The sequence below is a fragment of the Pleurodeles waltl genome, chromosome 8 (assembly GCF_031143425.1).
Source record: "Pleurodeles waltl isolate 20211129_DDA chromosome 8, aPleWal1.hap1.20221129, whole genome shotgun sequence".
NCBI classification, from domain to species: Eukaryota; Metazoa; Chordata; class Amphibia; order Caudata; family Salamandridae; genus Pleurodeles; species Pleurodeles waltl.
In genome coordinates this window covers 1,302,806,809-1,302,825,238 of record NC_090447.1, presented here as the reverse complement: position 1 = coordinate 1,302,825,238, position 18,430 = coordinate 1,302,806,809, and the positions used below count along the sequence as shown (strand labels likewise).

The following is an 18,430-nucleotide window of genomic DNA, read 5'->3' as shown; positions in this document are numbered from 1 at the left end:
CTAGATATAAACATGGATAGGTCTACCCCACCGCTCCAAGGGGCAACATCAATTAAAACAGCACAAAATCTAACTGAGTGGTTGAGTACTTGGGGGTTAGTGGACGTCTGGCGGGTGCAGCACCCAACCGCCAGGGACTATTCATTTTACTCGGGCCTTCACCGAGTGCACACTAGAATTGATAGGGTGGTCTGCACCTCGGGACTGGCTCGCGATATGACCCAGTCTGAATACCTTGCTCGCACAATATCGGATCTTAACCCTCTACTACTAACGATGAGGGTATCACGGGACAGGCCGCCCATCCCGTCATAGAGACTGGCCCCTGCGACACTCGAAGATCAGGCATATAGAGAGGCACTGCGCAACCACCTAACAGAACACATTGAAACAAACAAGGGATCCACCCCCTCCAGGGCGGTGGGGTGGGAGACACTCAAAGTGGTGACGAGGGGTTTCTGTCTCGGGCAGTCGGCGGGAGTGAGGCGCACACTAGAGAGGGAGCTGACCGCCCTGGAGGAGGTCATACACGAGGGGGAGCTAAGACAGGGCCCTGCAGCGCAAGAGGATGAAAAATATAATCAAGCACGCAGAGAACACTCACAGGCTGAAGAAAGACTAAGATGCCATGACATGCAAAAATATCTAGCATCCATACAATCTGAGGAGGGGAGGTCGGGTAAACTGTTGGCATGGTTGGTGCGCCCAAACGGAGATAGTGAACCCATCACAAGCGTGCTGGATAGAAGGGGAAACCGTAGGCTATGCCCAGGCCCATCAATGACGCATTCAGGGATTATTACGCACACCTGTATAGAAGACCTAACGACTTGGAGACAGCGACATTTGACAACTACCTGTTACGGATCCCCCTACCGGTGCTGGATCTCGAGGATAGGGATAGGCTAGGAGGGCCAGTGACCATGGAAGAGATAAATGATGCCATAACGCAGCTGGCCCCTGGGAAGACCCCTGGTACAGACGGCCTTCCTATGGATTTTTACAAGAAATATAAATCCTTACTGACTCCCTGCTTGGCGGAGATGTATGCGGAGGCAATACAAAAGGGGGAGCTACCATGTACACTACGTGAGACGCTGGTAGTCCCACTCCCCAAGACAGCCAACAGGGAGGCTTCGGTGTCCGACTTCCGTCCGCTATCCATGCTAAATAGTGACTTCAAGATCCTCAGCAGGATCTTAGCCGGCCGACTGCTTCCCCACATGTCCACACTGATACATGCTGACCAAAATGGCTTAATTCCCGGTCGCAGCACCTCTTTAAACCTTAGGCGACTCTTCTCTGTATTACACATGCCCGAAGAACTGAGGCCACTGGCGGGGACCCTGTTGGCGGTGGATTTCGAGAAGGCATTTGACTCAATTCGGTGGGACTACCTGAGGTCGGTGATGTTAAAAATGGGTCTGGGAGAAAACTGGGTTAGATGGGTGGGCCTGTTGTACTCGTCCCCGCTAGCAAGGGTGAGGACGGGTAGAACAATCTCCAGGGCGTACCCGGTGTTCCGTGGCACTAGACAGGGGTGCCCCCTTTCCCCACTACTGTTTGCCCTGGCTATCGAGTCCCTGGCGACTCGGCTGAGGGAGGGGGGTGTGGGTAGGGGGGTCGAGTGGGGGCCAACTGAACACATTGTCTCCCTTTACGCTGGCGATATATTAATTTATCTTAGGGACGGTCCCAGTGGTATCCCTTGGGCACTTGGGGCACTGGAGGACTTCGGGGTGGTTTCGGGACTGCGCCTAAACTGTGGCAAAACATACGTGTTCCCTTTGACTGCAGGTTGCGAGCGCCCACTAACATGGGCGACAGACGTGAACTGGGCCCCTCGGTCCTTCAGGTACTTGGGTATTCAAATATTCCACGAATTGGAAGATCTCAGGGAGGGTAACCTTGGCAAAGCGACTCGATCCTTGAGGTCCTCGGTAGGGTTTTGGCGCTCCCTGAAGTTATCAATAATGGCCAGAGTGGCACTATCTAAAATGATCATGCTTCCAAGACTACTCTACTACTTTGTCAATTTACCATTGTTGATCCCTCCGGTATGGTTCCGTGACTTGAACGTACTGCTCAGAGAGCTAATTTGGGACAATGGACGTAGACGCACTGCACTCACGACCACTTGTAGGCCGACCCGCATGGGAGGACTGGGTGCCCCCGACTTTGAGGCTTATTACTTGGCATCCCAACTACAGTGGGTAGCCGGCTGGCTGGCAGGCAAGGGACACCTGGACCTGTGGACAACCCAGGGGGTAATGGACACGTCACGGATTGCGACACACATGACAGGCAAGAAAATAGTCCTGCCTGGAAACAACATGATGTTAAAAGTCGCAATGGCATGCTGGAAGAGATGCGCTAAGAGAGTAGGAGTGGGCCCACCATACTCCCCGGCCTTACCGCTCTCGGCACTGATTATGGAGTCTGGGGGGAAAGGACCGAAAAGCCTGGGACTCGGTCCCTGGACGGGTGCAGGGATTGAGACAGTGGGTGGACTATTTGAGGGGGGGGTACTGAGGGGCTTTGCTGATCTAACGGGTGTGGGTGTTCCCCGGGGTCAGTTCCTGCTCTTCGGGAAGTTAGTGCACGCACTGAAGGACCACTGGTGCACGATAAACGCTGAACCCACTCCTCACGGAGTATTGCACCTCCTACTGACGTCGGGGGAGGAGCCCCACTTGATAACCAAAATATACCGAACCCAGTTACAATCCATATTAGATCCCTTGCAGTCATTGAGGGAGCGATGGGAAGGCACGATTGGGCGGGACTTGTCTGACCCTGAGTGGAACAAAACGTTGGCATACCCCCAGACGATCACACGGAATGCGCGGTTAAAATACATCCAATATAATTACCTGCACAGAACGTACCTAACACCGCACCGACTATTCCGTATATACGGGGGGCCCCCCAGGGCGTGTCCAAGATGTCGGGGGGGTGAGGCAGACTTTGACCATATGGTGTGGGGGTGCCCAGTGCTTCAGGTTGGTTGGAAGGAGATATTGTCTATTCTGTCCCAGCTATTCGGTACGGAGTAACTCCCTACCCCGGAACTGTGCTTACTGGGTCTCAGGCCGGCAGCATTAAACGGGAAAGTAAGAGGGCGTTTCCTGGACCTAACCCTGGCCCTTTACAAAAGATTGATCTCAAAGGGCTGGAAATCCTCAGACCACCCCTCACTGGCTGATTGGAAAAAGGATGTTACGAAATGGTCCAGGGCTGAACTACAGGTCCTGAAGGCGGAGGAGGCCAAGGGCATCCGTCAGGTTCCTATTGCCCCGGCCTGGGAAGACGTAGTGGCGAACTGGGATGGACTATGCAAGAGAGCAGCAGCCCCAATGGGAATGGTGGGAGATACTTAGCACATCTTGGTGGATTGACCTATGGGATGGGACCCCCAGGGAATTCCATGGGGTAACTGAACACTCGTAGAGCCCACACTGAGGAACACGAAACAGAAACCAACGAGCCACCAAATACTATATCACCATTGGATACGGGGATGAAGCGAACGGCCTGTTGTCCCCCCTCTCGCGATGGTGCGCCTGGCCTCCCCCTACATGCTGACATGCTTTAACTCCTCAAACACCGTTAGCTACAAATCCCACCCACATAACGCCATAAAGTTGTTCTCCTATCTTGCTTATTTCCCCCCCCCCCTTTTCTTTTTTTTTTCTCTATCCATTTTTGTATTTTTCTTTTTCTCTCTTTTTTCTTTTTCTCAGTTTGCTTCGCTCTCATTCTCCTATTTAAAGTACAGAGTAGAACGGGTTTAAGTTGACTGATCACATATATGAGTTAAATTGATAGTATAAGATTGCGAAGTGTATAGCACGGCTCGTCATAGGGTTGGGTATATCAACACCAAGTACCAACGAATGCATAGAAAATGTTAACAATACCAAAGTAATAAGTAACTAAAATTGTATAATGTGTGTCACAAATGCAGACTGTTTAATGCTCACATACAACAAATGCAAGTTGTTAACTCGAGCAAACGTATAAATGTAAAGCAACAAAAGATTAATAAAATATATTTAAAAAAAAAAAAAAAAAAAAATGTAATTGCATAATAATTCCTCTCCCAACAACTTACCCTCTCCTCATTTCCCATGTCTACCCCCTTCACCATTTTCTTTCCTGGAGGCCTCCTACAATCTATGTTCCATTGTGATGGGCCGTAGAGCCCTCAGCTAATTCTGTCAGATTCCCATCCTGAGAGGTCCCTTAATGGTCCCCAAATCATGTGGAATTTCCCTTTGCATCCCCTCCTCTCACATTCCTAACTGCCACTGTTATTTCATGGTGATCCATTGGATTCCCCATGTCTTATAATATCCTGTTTTGCCACCATGAGTCCCAGGGCAGAGAATGTCATCTTTTATCATGTTAGAACTTCATCTCCAGTGGTACTCAATATAACTAGTAGTAGTAGCAGTAGTTTATTTAATAAATGTATGATAAAAAATACATATATACATAACACATAAGACATAAAAAAAAATAAAAGTCCATTGAAATATTTACAACTTCCCAACTGTAAAAGATACTTGAGATCATCAAATAACATAGCAATATAAAGGAGGATTCATCTTCTTACTTGAAGCCATCTAGCAATACAGATACAATAGTTAATGTCGGCAATTGTCTTTAAAAAGATCAGTAATGCCTAATATCTTACATCTAATGCACCATGCATACAATTAATATCTTGATTCTGCAAGCACAACTCACTCAATATTTTCAGAACACAGTAATTGCGTAGCTACAGTGAGTCTTGTTAGTGAGAATCGCCAAAAGACTGAAATTACCCATCTCCTCCTAGTTTTCACATATGCAGTACAGAAAAACATAAAGTGCTCCATAGTTTCAATGGTACAATTACAAATCGGGCAAAATGCTAATACAGTACTCATCTGCCGTTTAGTGACTTGTTAAAGTGCCCTGTGCTGATGATAGCAGCCATGTTCCAAATACATAATCCCAGTATCTATATTTCAGTTTGGGAATCACACAAGTTTATCTGGGTAGTCTCATACATCATGCAGGCCAATTTTATATAACCACATCTTAACATGTCTAAACCATGGTATTGGACATATTTTGTCTAACTCTTTACCCTCAGCAACAGCCTGTTCAATTGGAATTTGGAACTTGCCTGTTCAAAGCTTAACCCAGTAAACTAATGGTTTAAGTATAGTAAGATCAGATACATTTTTCAGGCTTTAATCTATGTATAGCGGAATAAGCAGGGTATTTCTGGGCATGTTCAATAGTGATCTAATGAGCCTGTTTTTTCTGTTTCCAGGCCTTTAGTCTGGCTAAATCCCCAAATGTGTGCCCCATATAGAGCAGCACCAAGACCCCATCATGGTAAATTTCCAGAGTGGGTGATACTGGGTGATAAGTAGATCTGTTCAATTTGCTAACAATGGTCCCCACCCCGATGTGTTGCAGAATCATCTGGCTTTTTAAAATCTGAGCAGTCCATTTTAGATTACTAGACAGTCTTACACCCAGCTAGTCGAAGTCTTTAACCTGTTTCAGGCATATCTTCCCTTTAAATGTCTTGTGGGGCCAAAAGGTCATGAATTTGGTTTTAAGAGCATTACATTCCAAGCCAGTGTTTTCACAGGTTCCTGAGAATCGGTTCAAAATATTTTGCAGCCCCATCGGTGTTTTAGATAATAATGTATCATCTGCAAAGTGGAGGGAAGGGATTTGCTGGCCCACTAGCTTGTGGGGGTTCACCTTTGTAGTCATATAAGGGTGTCTATTAGCCCATTCATGTATAGTGTGAGCAAGGTTGGGGTTAAGACACATACTTGTCGGACCCCACTCAAGATATCTATTTGTTCATTTAACTTGCCCTCCCTACCACACCTCAGTTGTGCAGAATTCCCTTAAACAGGTTATTAAACATGACAGATCCAATGGCACCCCCATCTCCCTTAACTTAACCCACAGCTTCTTGCGGGGAATTAAGTCAAAAGCTGATTTTAAGTCAACGAACACTACCTACAAGTGCCCCTTACTTATTATGATAGTTTTCCATACAATCTGAAGGAAACCGAATACATGGCCTAAAGTGCTCTTGTGTATTCTGAAGCCTGCTTGCAGATGGGATAAGAATTGTTTGTTCTCCATCCAGGTCTATATCTTTGCCAGGACCTGCTTACTGCATTATCTGTCAAGCTGATGGGTCTATAATTAGCTGGGTCTCCTTTGTTCCCTTTTTTGTAAACCAGAATAATTTCAGACCCATTCCATGTTTCAAGTTACTTTGGCCCCATCGCTGTGGCATTAGAGATTCTATTTAAGATATAACCCCATACAATTGGCTCAGAACTATAAAGGTCACCAGGTATTCTATCTAGTCTTGGCACGCTTCCTTTTTTCAAACATTCAATTGCAGCAATTTTATCTTACGGGAGAAGAAAACATTCTGCCCGCTACCCCTATTCTGTACTTCATCCTGACCTTCCCTACTAGAATCAGATGCTCCTACGTTCTCTTTGATAGAATAAAGCTTGCTGAAGTGCTGTTCCCAGGTATGCGGCTGTATGTAACAATCCTCTTCCTTTACAGTGAAATGTACCCCTTTGGCAAGCAAATGCCAAAAGGACTGACTGTCTATCGTTACGGCTGTCCTAGCCAGTTCCAGCCAGTTTTCCTCCTCCAAGCTCTTCTTTACATATGCCTGGGCTCTGTTGTATATTTTCCTTCCTTTGGCTATGGCTATTTGCCTGCTGCATTTTACAGCAGACATTAGATTGCGTCTGTCTATCTTACAGTCATCATTACTGCACCATTCTGCCCCTTCCCATCTAGGAAAATTTGATGTTCTATAAAAATATGCCTTTATAGAGGTAAGAAGCTTATTAAAAATGAGCATAATACCTGACTATGATTGGACTTGGCCACCCATTAACCTTAAAGAGGAAGAAACTTCAGTATATATAGAGGCAAGTCTTCCCTTGTCAGATTGTACACAAGGCCATTTCAATCTCCTGCCCTTATTAGAAGATATTAATGGTGGAGCTGCACCATTACTATCATTAGAGGTGAGATATGAAATGTTCTATAATTCTAGGGCCAATGCTTTGTGGTCACTGTCAGCTCTTTTAGTGACCAACATGTTCTACAAGTGGGACCAGAGATTTAGGTCTAACAATAAGTAGTCTATTCCGCTTTCAGAACTTGCCCTTTTTAATGCATACTTGGCTTCTCTATCGGATGTTGTGCACCCATTAGATGCGCGTAATCTGTAGGTTAGCAAGATGGATGCAATTTGCAAAGCCACCTTAGAACGTCTCTTGAAAGGGGAATTCAATAACCTGGCGATACCCCTTTCCTTATCTTCTCCATGTGTGAGATTTTGGGTGATTTCCAGGGGTTCACATGTCACATTAAATTCCCCAGCATTAGCAAGATGGTTCCTAGTATTAGAAATTTCCAAACAATCTGCTAGAGCTAAGAAAGTTTCAGACTCGCAGTTTTGGCTTGTAGGACGATTGTCGATGTTTAGCAATCTTAAGTCAATTTTTCCTAAGAAGAATGAATGTCAAGGCACAGGTTATCATGGGTATTAAGATTTAACCTCCGTATATTGCATACCAAGTTAGTCCTAATCCAAATTGTTAGTTCTCCTGAAAGGCGGCCTGCAGTAGATGGTCTTGCTTCTATGCTATAATTGAAAGAAACGTACCCTGAATATCGGTTGTAACACGCAGGTTTCTTGGAACAAACAGATGTGAAATTTATTAGCAAAAGTTCATCAATCTGGATCATTCTCGCATCTAAAACCTGCAATATTCCAAGGAAAAAAATTTGAGAATAATCCATTATCCCTATCCTGGGTTGAGGTACATACTAAGCGATCGTTACCCTGTTTTATGTGCCTAACTGTATTCACATAACTAACTTGTTGCCTACTTGGCTGTACCTTGGTTGTGATGAGACTTGAGCATGTGTTCATTATAGTATTACCACCAGAAGATACATCACTAACATCCCTGACTCAACCAACCTTGTTAAGGTCCTCTTCATTACAGTTAATAGTAGAACTTGTTTTGGGTTCTCTCGCTTTGTTGTCAAGGGGTATTTCACGCTCATTGGTAGGACACTCTTTGGGTGGTGGATTAAATATAAACTGGATTTGAGATCCTTTACGGGGGAATGCTCGCAGGTTTAAATTCACAAGCCCAGTGGCATATTAGTCCTTACTTAGCTCTAAAACTATGTAATCATTCTGTGTATTCTGGGAATAGCAGCGCTTCACCAATAATAAATCTGATCTTCCCAAGGAGTAGCAGTGCCTATGGTTCCTTACCCAATGGATCACTTTATTTTTAAGAGACTCACTGTCTTCCTTGGTTCCCTCGAGTAGTCTGGGGACATTGACCATATATAACCTTTTGGGAATATTGCCGTAAGCAGCAACCTCCTTGCACAGACTTCTTCTCATCGATCTTAGCCCCTCACCCAAGGCTCTCCCTAACGCCCCTGCTGAGTAGTCTGTGTAGTAATAGGAAGTAGTGGCAGACATCTTTATTCTAATGACTGATCGATGCTATGTGTTGAAACAGTTTGTGGGGACCCATGTAAGAAATTTACAGGAAGCGTGTGAGCCCTGTTCCCTCAAGTACACTTCAGAGTAGCACTACATAGTGGCACATCATCCTCAGTAAGGTTAGCTTCTTTCTCCGATGCTGTAGCCTCTTGTGGGCTTGGGCTACCCTCTCTTGATCTGCTCCTTCTTCCTTAGGCCTCACCCCCTTCCACACATTGTACTTCCCCAATGAGTGAATCAGCCCAACCCTCTCAATCACAGACTTTAATTGGACAATTTGTGTTCACAATTTGCTGACCCTCAACCCCCCACCCCCACTGGTTAATGAGATTGATAAGCTCTCTCATATGATCATGTTCCTTCTTGTTATTGAGAGTTTCACCCCGCCCCGTACATCCCCACCCTGGGGGGCACATAGAACCACCATCGGCAAGGGGGCTATATCGATTCGTACATGGTACTTGAGGGATGTAACTGACATTATTTGTACTACTCTTATCCATGCTACCCTGGTTTTGTAGAGCATTTCTGCAGTTTGAGCAATCAGCATTCCCTTGCTGCTATCAACAGCAACCCTTCCCTCACTATTTGGTTGTGTTGCAGTGGTGGTCTGTGTAGATATCTTAATAGGTTTTTGACCCTTTTTAAATACACCAGCAGTTTTTGGAACAGTGTCTGAACAATCATGTGTTGCCCCTTTACTGAGGCCCTCATTACGATTCTGGCGGTCTTACTGCTGCGGAGCCGGCGATGAAGACCGCCGCAGTATGAGATGTAGGGTTTGGCTGAAGCCAAACCTCCACAATTCCGCCTGGCCTGTTGGTGCGGTTGCACCGCAGCGGTCGGCAGTGACCTCCTCCAATCCGGTGGCAGTCCTCAAGCTGCCGTCCACATTACGAGGTTGCACACCGCCAGGCTTTCCGTGGCGGTCACCCTGCCACGAAAGGCCTGGTGGTCACGCACCCGGCGACACACACACGTCACCACACATGCACACATCCCCCCCACCCACCCATACACTCACAAGCACCCCTCCACCCCTCCATGGACGCATGCATTCACATACACACCCATTCAGCATATGCATACATGCACTCAGACACACCCACTCACTCGCATTCATCCATACAGACACCCCTATACACATACACACACACATACATATACTCGCAGACACGCATGCATTCAGCACCCCTTCCGCAAACACACACACACACACACACACTCAAACACACCACAGACCCCCCTCTACTCCTCTTTCGGACTCCCACTTAGCTCTTCCGTCAAGGAGGGCGTCCGGGAAGGGATGGGTCCTGGCAGTCTTCCCTCTCCACTGCCACCATACCATCAGGACACTGCCGAGCCGTATTACGGCTCGTAATACAGTGGGCGGAGTCCTGCTGGCGTGCCGGTGCCGGTGAGGGAACAGCCTCTGCACCGCCGACCTCCAGAACTAATGATGGCTGCTCTCCACCTCAAAAACTGCGGTGAGCAACCACCACTCATAATATGGTGGTCTGCTGACCGCCAGCACTGGCAGTGAATGGAATTGACCGCCAAAGTTGTAATGAGCGCCTTAGTATGGTTTCCACTTCTTCAATGTGATTGTCAATCTCATCTATCACACAGTTCCAGCAGCATGTTGGGCCACCCTTTTACAATTTGTAGTGCCCTGCGGGCTGCTTTTGGCTTTCCTTTTCCCCATGATTTCACAGCTCATACTAACCCACAGTCAACTGTAACAGTCAGGCATACAAATAAACTGAACTCCTTTTATATGATCTACTATCATCATTTGTTGACAGTGTTATGGCCTTGTCGATTTACTTCGTTTTTTGGTGTGCAACTTAACAAAGTAATGTAGAACACTTGTAAAGAAACACATGTCAGATCTACCACACTGGAAAAATGAGGAGCTGGCTCTCACATGGGCTCTACTCCTGGGGCTATGAAAACTACACTGTGCAAAGTCTCACAACTGTGTATATCACTCTTAGGAAGGGTAGGCCAGGCATGAAACGATTGTGCTGCAGAAGAGAATAGCTGCTCCTGTTGATCTGTTGTGCCCCACCCCACTATAACTGTAAACCTTTGCAGAGTGCCAATTTTTTAAATTAAATACATACAGTCACAAAAAAATTGCAGTACTCTACAAGAAACTCATCACTAAGGGAAATCCTACAAAAAAGTGTCCTGCACAGAGAACGGACTAATGGGAGTCTCGAACTCTGAAGCTGGGGTTTCCGACCACCAAAGCTGCATATGGGAATGCCTTTCATCCGCAGCCGAAAGTGCCATTGTGGCGTTGCGTAGGCAGCCCCTTCTGAGGGCCAAAGCACTAAAGTGCACTGACTAGTACCGCAAATGTTCAAGACTCTCAGTAGGATCATAGTCTAGCATGTTAACAAATTACTTCATAGTATGTCAGTATTCTCTTTATTCTGTGCTTTGAATGTTATCAGTTAATTTCTAACATGTACCAAGTATGGGCGTTTCATAATTTTATTTTCTGTATTTCCATCAATAATATTTCAAGCTTTTACTTCAATATTTTCAGATACCCCCCCCTCATTTTCTTTCAAAATACTTTTGCCCGGCATAATGTGTTTCAGGTATGCTCCGATTTAGCCAAACATCTTTGAATTGTTAGCATTCCATCATTTCTTTTTTTTTTTTATGCCAATGATTCTCAAATGACTCAGTGATGTAATTCAGGATGGAAACGACTGAACACCTGATAGATATATTTGATTATTGTATACTGTTTTTGAAGACATTTGAACCTTTCCACTTCAAAGAACAAAGATAAAAATATGGTTTTGTGGTTGACAGTAGTTCTTTCCATGCAGTGTTCCTTACATACATTTTGGGTTGGAACTTTTTTGAACGATGTTGCCATTTTAAACGGAAGGTTCTCCACTTGAACTGTTGCAGTCTTTCTGTATCCACCATGCTAAGGGGAAAGAAAATGGAACTGGTTCACTTCATTTATCACATTGACCAGTTTGGCAAATGCTTATGTTGTCTGCACCCACGTCTGGGAACATGCATCCTTCCTAAGTAATTTAAACCAAGCGACACAACAAGGTTATGTTTGATCATGGAAGGAAGGCAGTAACTAAGGCCCTCTTTATATTCTCATGAAGTTACGTTATTTCAGTTGCTTTGTTCTGTCATTTTCTATGATAATCTCCGGTATGCATGAGGAGCTCTGTCACTCTTGCAACCTAAAAGGACTATTACCCCTTCTTTGTCAGAATTCCCATGAGAACATTCACTGGAATCAAAAGATGGGCCAGAAAACAAAGAAGGTTTGGGGCACCTATCGTCTGCCACAATACTAGCAGGAAACTCTCCCTGCTATTCTTCATTCCTCTCCAAGGACTTTTTTAATCTACCTTGCCTATGGCCTCCATGATATCCCACACTGGTGTCTCATTCCACAGACCTTTGCAGGAAATTATGTCAGATGTCACGAGCTAATGACACTAAGGGGGTGTGTAAGTTACTGTGTGATTTAATTTTGAGTTGCTGAAGGACCTAACAGTAAAGGGCCCAAGGCATTGCAAGTGCTGTCAATATTGTGTGCTGTGACATTAGCGTCTGTTGTCCAAAACTGTACTTGGGTTGAGCCTATAGTAAATCAGGAAAAAGAACATAGATCTGAAGATCAAGATAAATGTCTGAAAACTTAGTTTTAAACAGTTGGCAATTTAACGCAGATCGAAATGTTGTTGGTGGATGATTGAAGACACTCATAGGTATCTTGCCGAAACCAGGAGTAGGATAATCATGCTAATTCATAGACATCACAGGGGAGTGAAATGCGTTGACACGTTAGATGTAACAAACCTGATCACCTGCATAATGGCTGGAAGTGGTATTACCCTGGGAACAGTGTTATATATATTCCCAGCTCTGAGGCGAAAGACTGAACTTCACCCAGAGGGAGGAGATATGGCATATCTTAAAAGCACGAGGAAGAGAAGGCATTGGATGCAGAGTATTTTGTTCCCCGGGTTAGAAAAAGTAAGACTAGACTTAGGGAGCAATCCCCATTAGACCCAACGCCACCCACAAGAGCACCTGTCCTTGCAGCCCATGAGAAGGTTCAGAAGTTCATTTCTAAACTCCAAGGAACATTTTACAAGTTAAAGCAAAAAGTAACTTCAGTGGAAGAGCAGTCCTGACAATCATGAGATCAGAATGAACACAGTTAACAAATAACAACAGTCTGCTAAATTTAAAACGATGGACAAAAAACTATTAGGAGATGATCAAAGGGAATAACTCCCTGGCAGATGAAACGTTCAAAGCATGTGATAGGATGAATGCTTATTGCTCCAGTTCAGATTTGAAGATATGTGAGGATACAACGTTCTGCTTCAGGCTTCATGAAGGTGATCTGGGACACAGGAACCAAACAATCTTCAGGGAGACCTCATGACTTTCCTGTAACTTTACGTTTGGGGAGGAGTAGCCCATACTAATGAGCAAGGGTTGTAGAAACTGTACAATTAAAAACAGACCTTTAAAACACAACAAATACTTTGTTGCTTTCCGATTCCCCTTGGCGAGTTACAAACAAAATGGAATGTAGATTACTTGGTTAAACTGATAAGCTCTAAATTTGTATCCACCGGTCTGGCCTGGTCCTCTCTTGTATGAAATAAAAATTTTGACAGCTCCTGTACAATTATCATTGTTTTTAATAGATGAAAGTTTCACTTAAATGTCATGTGTATACAGCGAATGCACACTGAAAAAGTGATGAATTATATCGATTACAGAACAATAAATATATAATTTCCGATAATCAGCTGTTGTATTTTGCAGTCAGGTAAGTGATTGCGTATAAGTATCTATGAAACTGTAAATATTGGGGTGGAAAACAATTTAAGATGCATGAAAAGCGACTAGTTACCTGAACTATAAAAACCTGCTAAAATTTGTGACCAGCGGAAGCACGTTTACAGCTTCCATGGACATTTGTTTGGCCACTTTCCTTACGGTTTAAAGTGGACTGAAATATGGTCACTAAGATTTTGCATGTGTAACACTTATCTGCGTCAGTTAATCATTAAACAGGTCTCCTGTTTGCATTATCTATTTTTCTGTGCACAGTCATTTTTGGGGTAGTTATTCTTTATATGTCACAGGGTTTAAGGGGAACTGTAAGGCTATGAGGATCATTTACGGAATGGTCGAGGTAGGTACATACGCTGTAAACTGGCTAATGTTTTGCTTCATTAAACCCCTGGTTCTTCTTCCTCATTTACAAGTAAGGCTACTGCCAGATTTCCAATGGCAGAACCTATTCCAGTTCCACGTGGGAAATTCATCACCATTGACTCACTCACTACAGGGCCACTGGTGTTCGTGCGTAGAAGGCCTTCCCTATGTAGTACATCCTCCTGGCACCGATTTCTCCTACCTAGGTCCTCCATGCAGGGCATAGAAGTCCTGGGAAGGAAAGATCAGTAGTGACCCACACACTAGTAAGAGAGCGCTGCAAGAATTCTGCTGTTTCTGTTTTTCAGAAATAAAACAACACTTTTTTTTGTTTTTTTTGAGAGGCAAAAATAATACTGTGCTGCCCGCACATTTCCTTCTTCTTTGTAAATCAAGTGACAAATCTCTTCTTTGCTTTCGTGATTCACACCCACTCACTTATTCATTTCAGTATAAAACAGCGTTGTCATTGCTCATGTTAACATTGTTGCGATGGGGCCGGAAGAGAAATTCTTCTGATGCTCGCAATCAACAATAGTTCAACCATGACCACCTCCATTTTGAGGGAGGGAGGGAGGGAGGGAGAGGGAGAGGGAGAGGGAGAAGGAGAGGGATTTGTTTTTTTTTATAGTGAATGCACTTGGAACAGTTGAATGCTCACCTACAGTACCATATTAAACACTAGCATTTGAACATGTGGGTTGGAAATGAAGAAAAAGAAAGCGAAGAAATACTGGGGTAAAATAATTTAATTTTTCTACCTACATTAGAGATGTGTTGACTTACTCATGGAGATAATTCATCTGTTTATTTCTTTAATAATTTCAGGCTTTGGAAAAAGCAAAAGAAGCTGGAAAAAAAGAAAGAGTACTGGTGAGGCAACGTGAACAAATGTCCTCTCCAGAAAACATCAATCTGGACCTCACGTACTCTGTAAGTAGAATATTAGTACCTCTTTATTAAACTCTAGTAAATACCCCACTTATTTTTAATGGATTTTAGAAAATAGCTGTTGATTACTGTTGTATGTGTTTTCTTATAAACGTGGCAACACAATCTTTCTTAATTTGCCATTTTAAAGGCTTGTCTATAGACAGCTTTCAGCTGTTTGTTATGGAAGCCCTGTTATTGACAATAACATTACTTCAAGTGGACTGTCGGCCAGCCTGTTGCTTATCATAGGTTGACTTGTTTGTCAGACTTGTTTGCTTATTTGATAGCTTTCCTTCCTCTTTTTGTGCTTGTCCCTCCCTGGAGCATATCGTCTTTTACATCCTTTTATTCTTTTTCCTTAAGCACTACATGTCAGTCCATGTGTTTATTTACTCTCTCTCTGTCTACATCAGTGCTCAGTTCCCTGTGCACTTTGTATTGCATCCCATGTCTCCCCATTTCATCCTTCTTACCTGGTTCTTCCCAAACCCTGTCCTGCTAGGTTTTATCCCTTTTTTATATTTATTTGTATACCTACAACCCAACTACTCTATTGCTCCCCAGCTTTTCATTTTGCATATCAACACTTACTTCACCCGTCCATACCCACCTGCTCCCCCACTGTTCTCTCCTCCCTGCCTCTTAGTTTGGTGCCAGGCTCTTTCTTTCTTTACAAAAAAATGCACTTTGGTGCACTTTTTTGTTTAATTAACCTCTTCAAGAAGCAACCTCTATCTCTGCTGAAGGAGTAAGGGCCCCCAGAGAATTGGCATTGATCGCTCGCCCTATTTATATGGGCAGACTTATACCCGTTTTTTTTTCACTGTCCTTTCACCGCCAGGCAAACTCAGGCGATAAAAGGCAGGAAAAAACTAAAAATTTCCCCCTCGCCATGGGTATGACTACCATGAAGAGGAGGAAATAGCTTTTTTCATTTTCAAAAACCCACTTTAGGGTTTTGTTTTTGAAAATTAAAAAACGTTTTGACCGAGCCGTACGTCAAAGCTCCAATACATGTACAAGAACAGCCTTGAAGTCAGGCTGACTGCATTTCTAAATTTGCCAACTTAGATAGGTATTTTAAATGAAGAAACAAAATGGCCACTGCGTCATGAAGCATGCATGATATATGCATGATATATCCATAATCATACATTTTTTTCAGAATTAGCAGTAACGATATTTTTCCAATGCTGAGCAGCATCTGCAAACACATTGGCAGTCAGTTAGAATGAGAACATATACATTTTGTTTTAATTCTCCCGTGCACAAAATTGTATTTCCATTTTTTTCCAATTTGCTTTTGCCTAGATTGGAAAAAAATAATATTGTGTAAACCTAGCTCTTCATAAAAAAGTTATGTGTAAACCTGTCCCTTCCTTTGTTGTTTACATTCTGCCTGTTGAGGTGCATGTGATAAGAACCACCCTCTACACAGCCAGCATTAAACTCACTCAAAAGTATGTAAGAAATAGGAAATATACATGTGTGCCATTTGAAGAAGTTACATGATGGTCTTAGGTTTTGGAACAATTGGGAAAATAGCTGCAGTGAAAGGAAGAGCTAAGGCCATCAAAACGTATAGGTCTGACGACGTCCGCATGTCTAACCACACAGTTTGCCTTGCTATCTTGCTGGCATGATGTGTGTCTAAGACTGGGCCACTGCTTCTGGGTTATATAGGCTGAGTTTACCTTCAATTATTCTTTGTTCTGTGCACTTCTGGTAGTTTGGGTGTGTGTGTGGAAAGGGGTGTGAAGGTTGCCAGGCATACACACGATGCTGTTATCCTGTGGCCTCAACAGTCCTTGTAAATGCTGTGACCTTAAACTAAACTTTATGCAAGTTTCCTTTGTCAAATAAATTAGAAACACATTATAGTTGTTTTGTCATGTATTGTCTTTTCTACTACTGGTCATGGCGACTCAAATTTCAAAGTACAGCCATGATTATGGTCATTGACAAATGGAGTAATCTCATTTGTTAGTATATATGTTTCTAACTTTTCTCTGGTGTGTTGGTAGCCGGTTCTCACACTTTTGCTTTGTCATTCTTTTCCAGATCCTTTTCAACCTCGCCAGCCAGTATTCGGCAAATGATTTACATTCCGAAGCACTAAATACTTATCAGGTTATTGTGAAGAATAAGATGTTTAGCAATGCAGGTAAGTACAACCACAGTGGCCAGTTGCCTAACATTTGTTGGGTTCATGCACATACCATCCATGGAGTATCTACTTTTATGCAAGCATAATCAGTTTTTTGTAATTGTTCCAAAAAAAAGTCCCTAAGAGGTTTTCTTTTGTCTATATTAACTTTTTTTTAAATGTTCTTTTTATCTTGTCTTTTAATAGCTTTTCCATTAGATTACCTTCTTTCTCACCATCCATTAGTTAAACATTTAGCTGCAACCTATGTTTCTTCCATTCTGATTTCTCCCTGATCTTGTGGCTCTCTGGAAAAACACAACATAGTGCCTCCCCCTTATAGAGCTGCACCATACAATTAGAAGTACATTAATATTCATGAATATTAAAATATTTATGCCAGTGTATCCTTCTTTATTTTCTACTTGAGCAGGGATCTCTGAAAGTTGGACTTTCCATTTTTCCTCTAAACAACTACTGTACAAGCATTGGCAATGCCAATATTGCCTCTTTAGTCACTGATGAGTTTAGGCACTCTGAGCCTGATTTATTTATTAATTTTTCTTTTTTTTCTTTGTTGATCCTCATATATCTTCCAAATTTCCCTCACATGACCAATAGGGGGGAGGAGGGGCAGCAAAGGTTCTCACCCCACTGCACTCCTCCAAACCCTAACCTCGTCACCCCTGTCTGGGACAAACCTTCCATCCAAAACTCTAGTGTGGAAAGCAGAGGGAAGGATATAATCATAGGATCACCTCCTATCTATTTATACCTCCCCACTTCCCAACCATTGCTTCAGCGGATTCCAAAATCTGATCCTCTTACAAACTTTATAACAGTCAAACTTATAATAGTAAATTAAATAATTTTTCCATTCAATAAAAGTAGGGGGGACAGCGCTGATCCATTTCCTACAAATCTCCCTTCTCGCCACCAGCATCATATAAAACAACAGTTTAGCTCCGTCTCTACCCATTTTCCGTGTCTCATATGAGCAGCCAAACATCACAATAGAAGGTCTTACCTTTGGACTTGAGGGAAGAATGTCATTAACTGCATCCCCCACCTCTTGCCAAAACGTACGAAGTAAAGGACAGTCAATAAACATATGTAAGTCATCAGCTGTTGCAGAACCACACTTCTTACACCTCACCACGTTATCTTGTCTCAGCCTGGACAATTTTTTGGGAGTCCAGAAGGCTCTGTGGATAGAGAACAGATGATTTCTCCTTAACGTAGCAAGTTTAACAGTATTATACAAAAGTGTAGTAGATACATGCCAAAGGTCTTTAAGCTGCGGCTCCGGCAAGCACTCCCTCCAGATTTCTTCCAGGAGGTTAAATTCCCCCTCCACAATATCCAACATCAGCCGATACCATTTCGCCACTTCCTTCTTCATCGAGGTATCCAGCTGCATCTAGTCCACCAGTCCATTAGTACTTCCCACTTCGTCTGCTACATTCCCAGCCCAGGACTTAATCTGAAGGTATTTGAACTTAGACAGCCCTCCTCCTACCTCAGTTTTA

General features: G+C 43.5%; 1 protein-coding gene across 3 annotated transcripts in view; it reads left to right on the top strand.

Moving 5' to 3' along the window:
* IFT88 (intraflagellar transport 88) overlaps nucleotides 1-18,430 on the top strand; it is a 497,265-nt gene that overhangs the window by 88,256 nt on the left and 390,579 nt on the right. For all 3 annotated transcript variants that reach the window (XM_069202281.1, XM_069202279.1, XM_069202280.1), the window contains exons 9-10: nucleotides 14,651-14,755; nucleotides 16,817-16,919. In XM_069202281.1, the coding sequence (XP_069058382.1) occupies nucleotides 14,651-14,755; nucleotides 16,817-16,919 (208 nt within the window). The remainder of the gene's footprint in view (nucleotides 1-14,650; nucleotides 14,756-16,816; nucleotides 16,920-18,430) is intronic.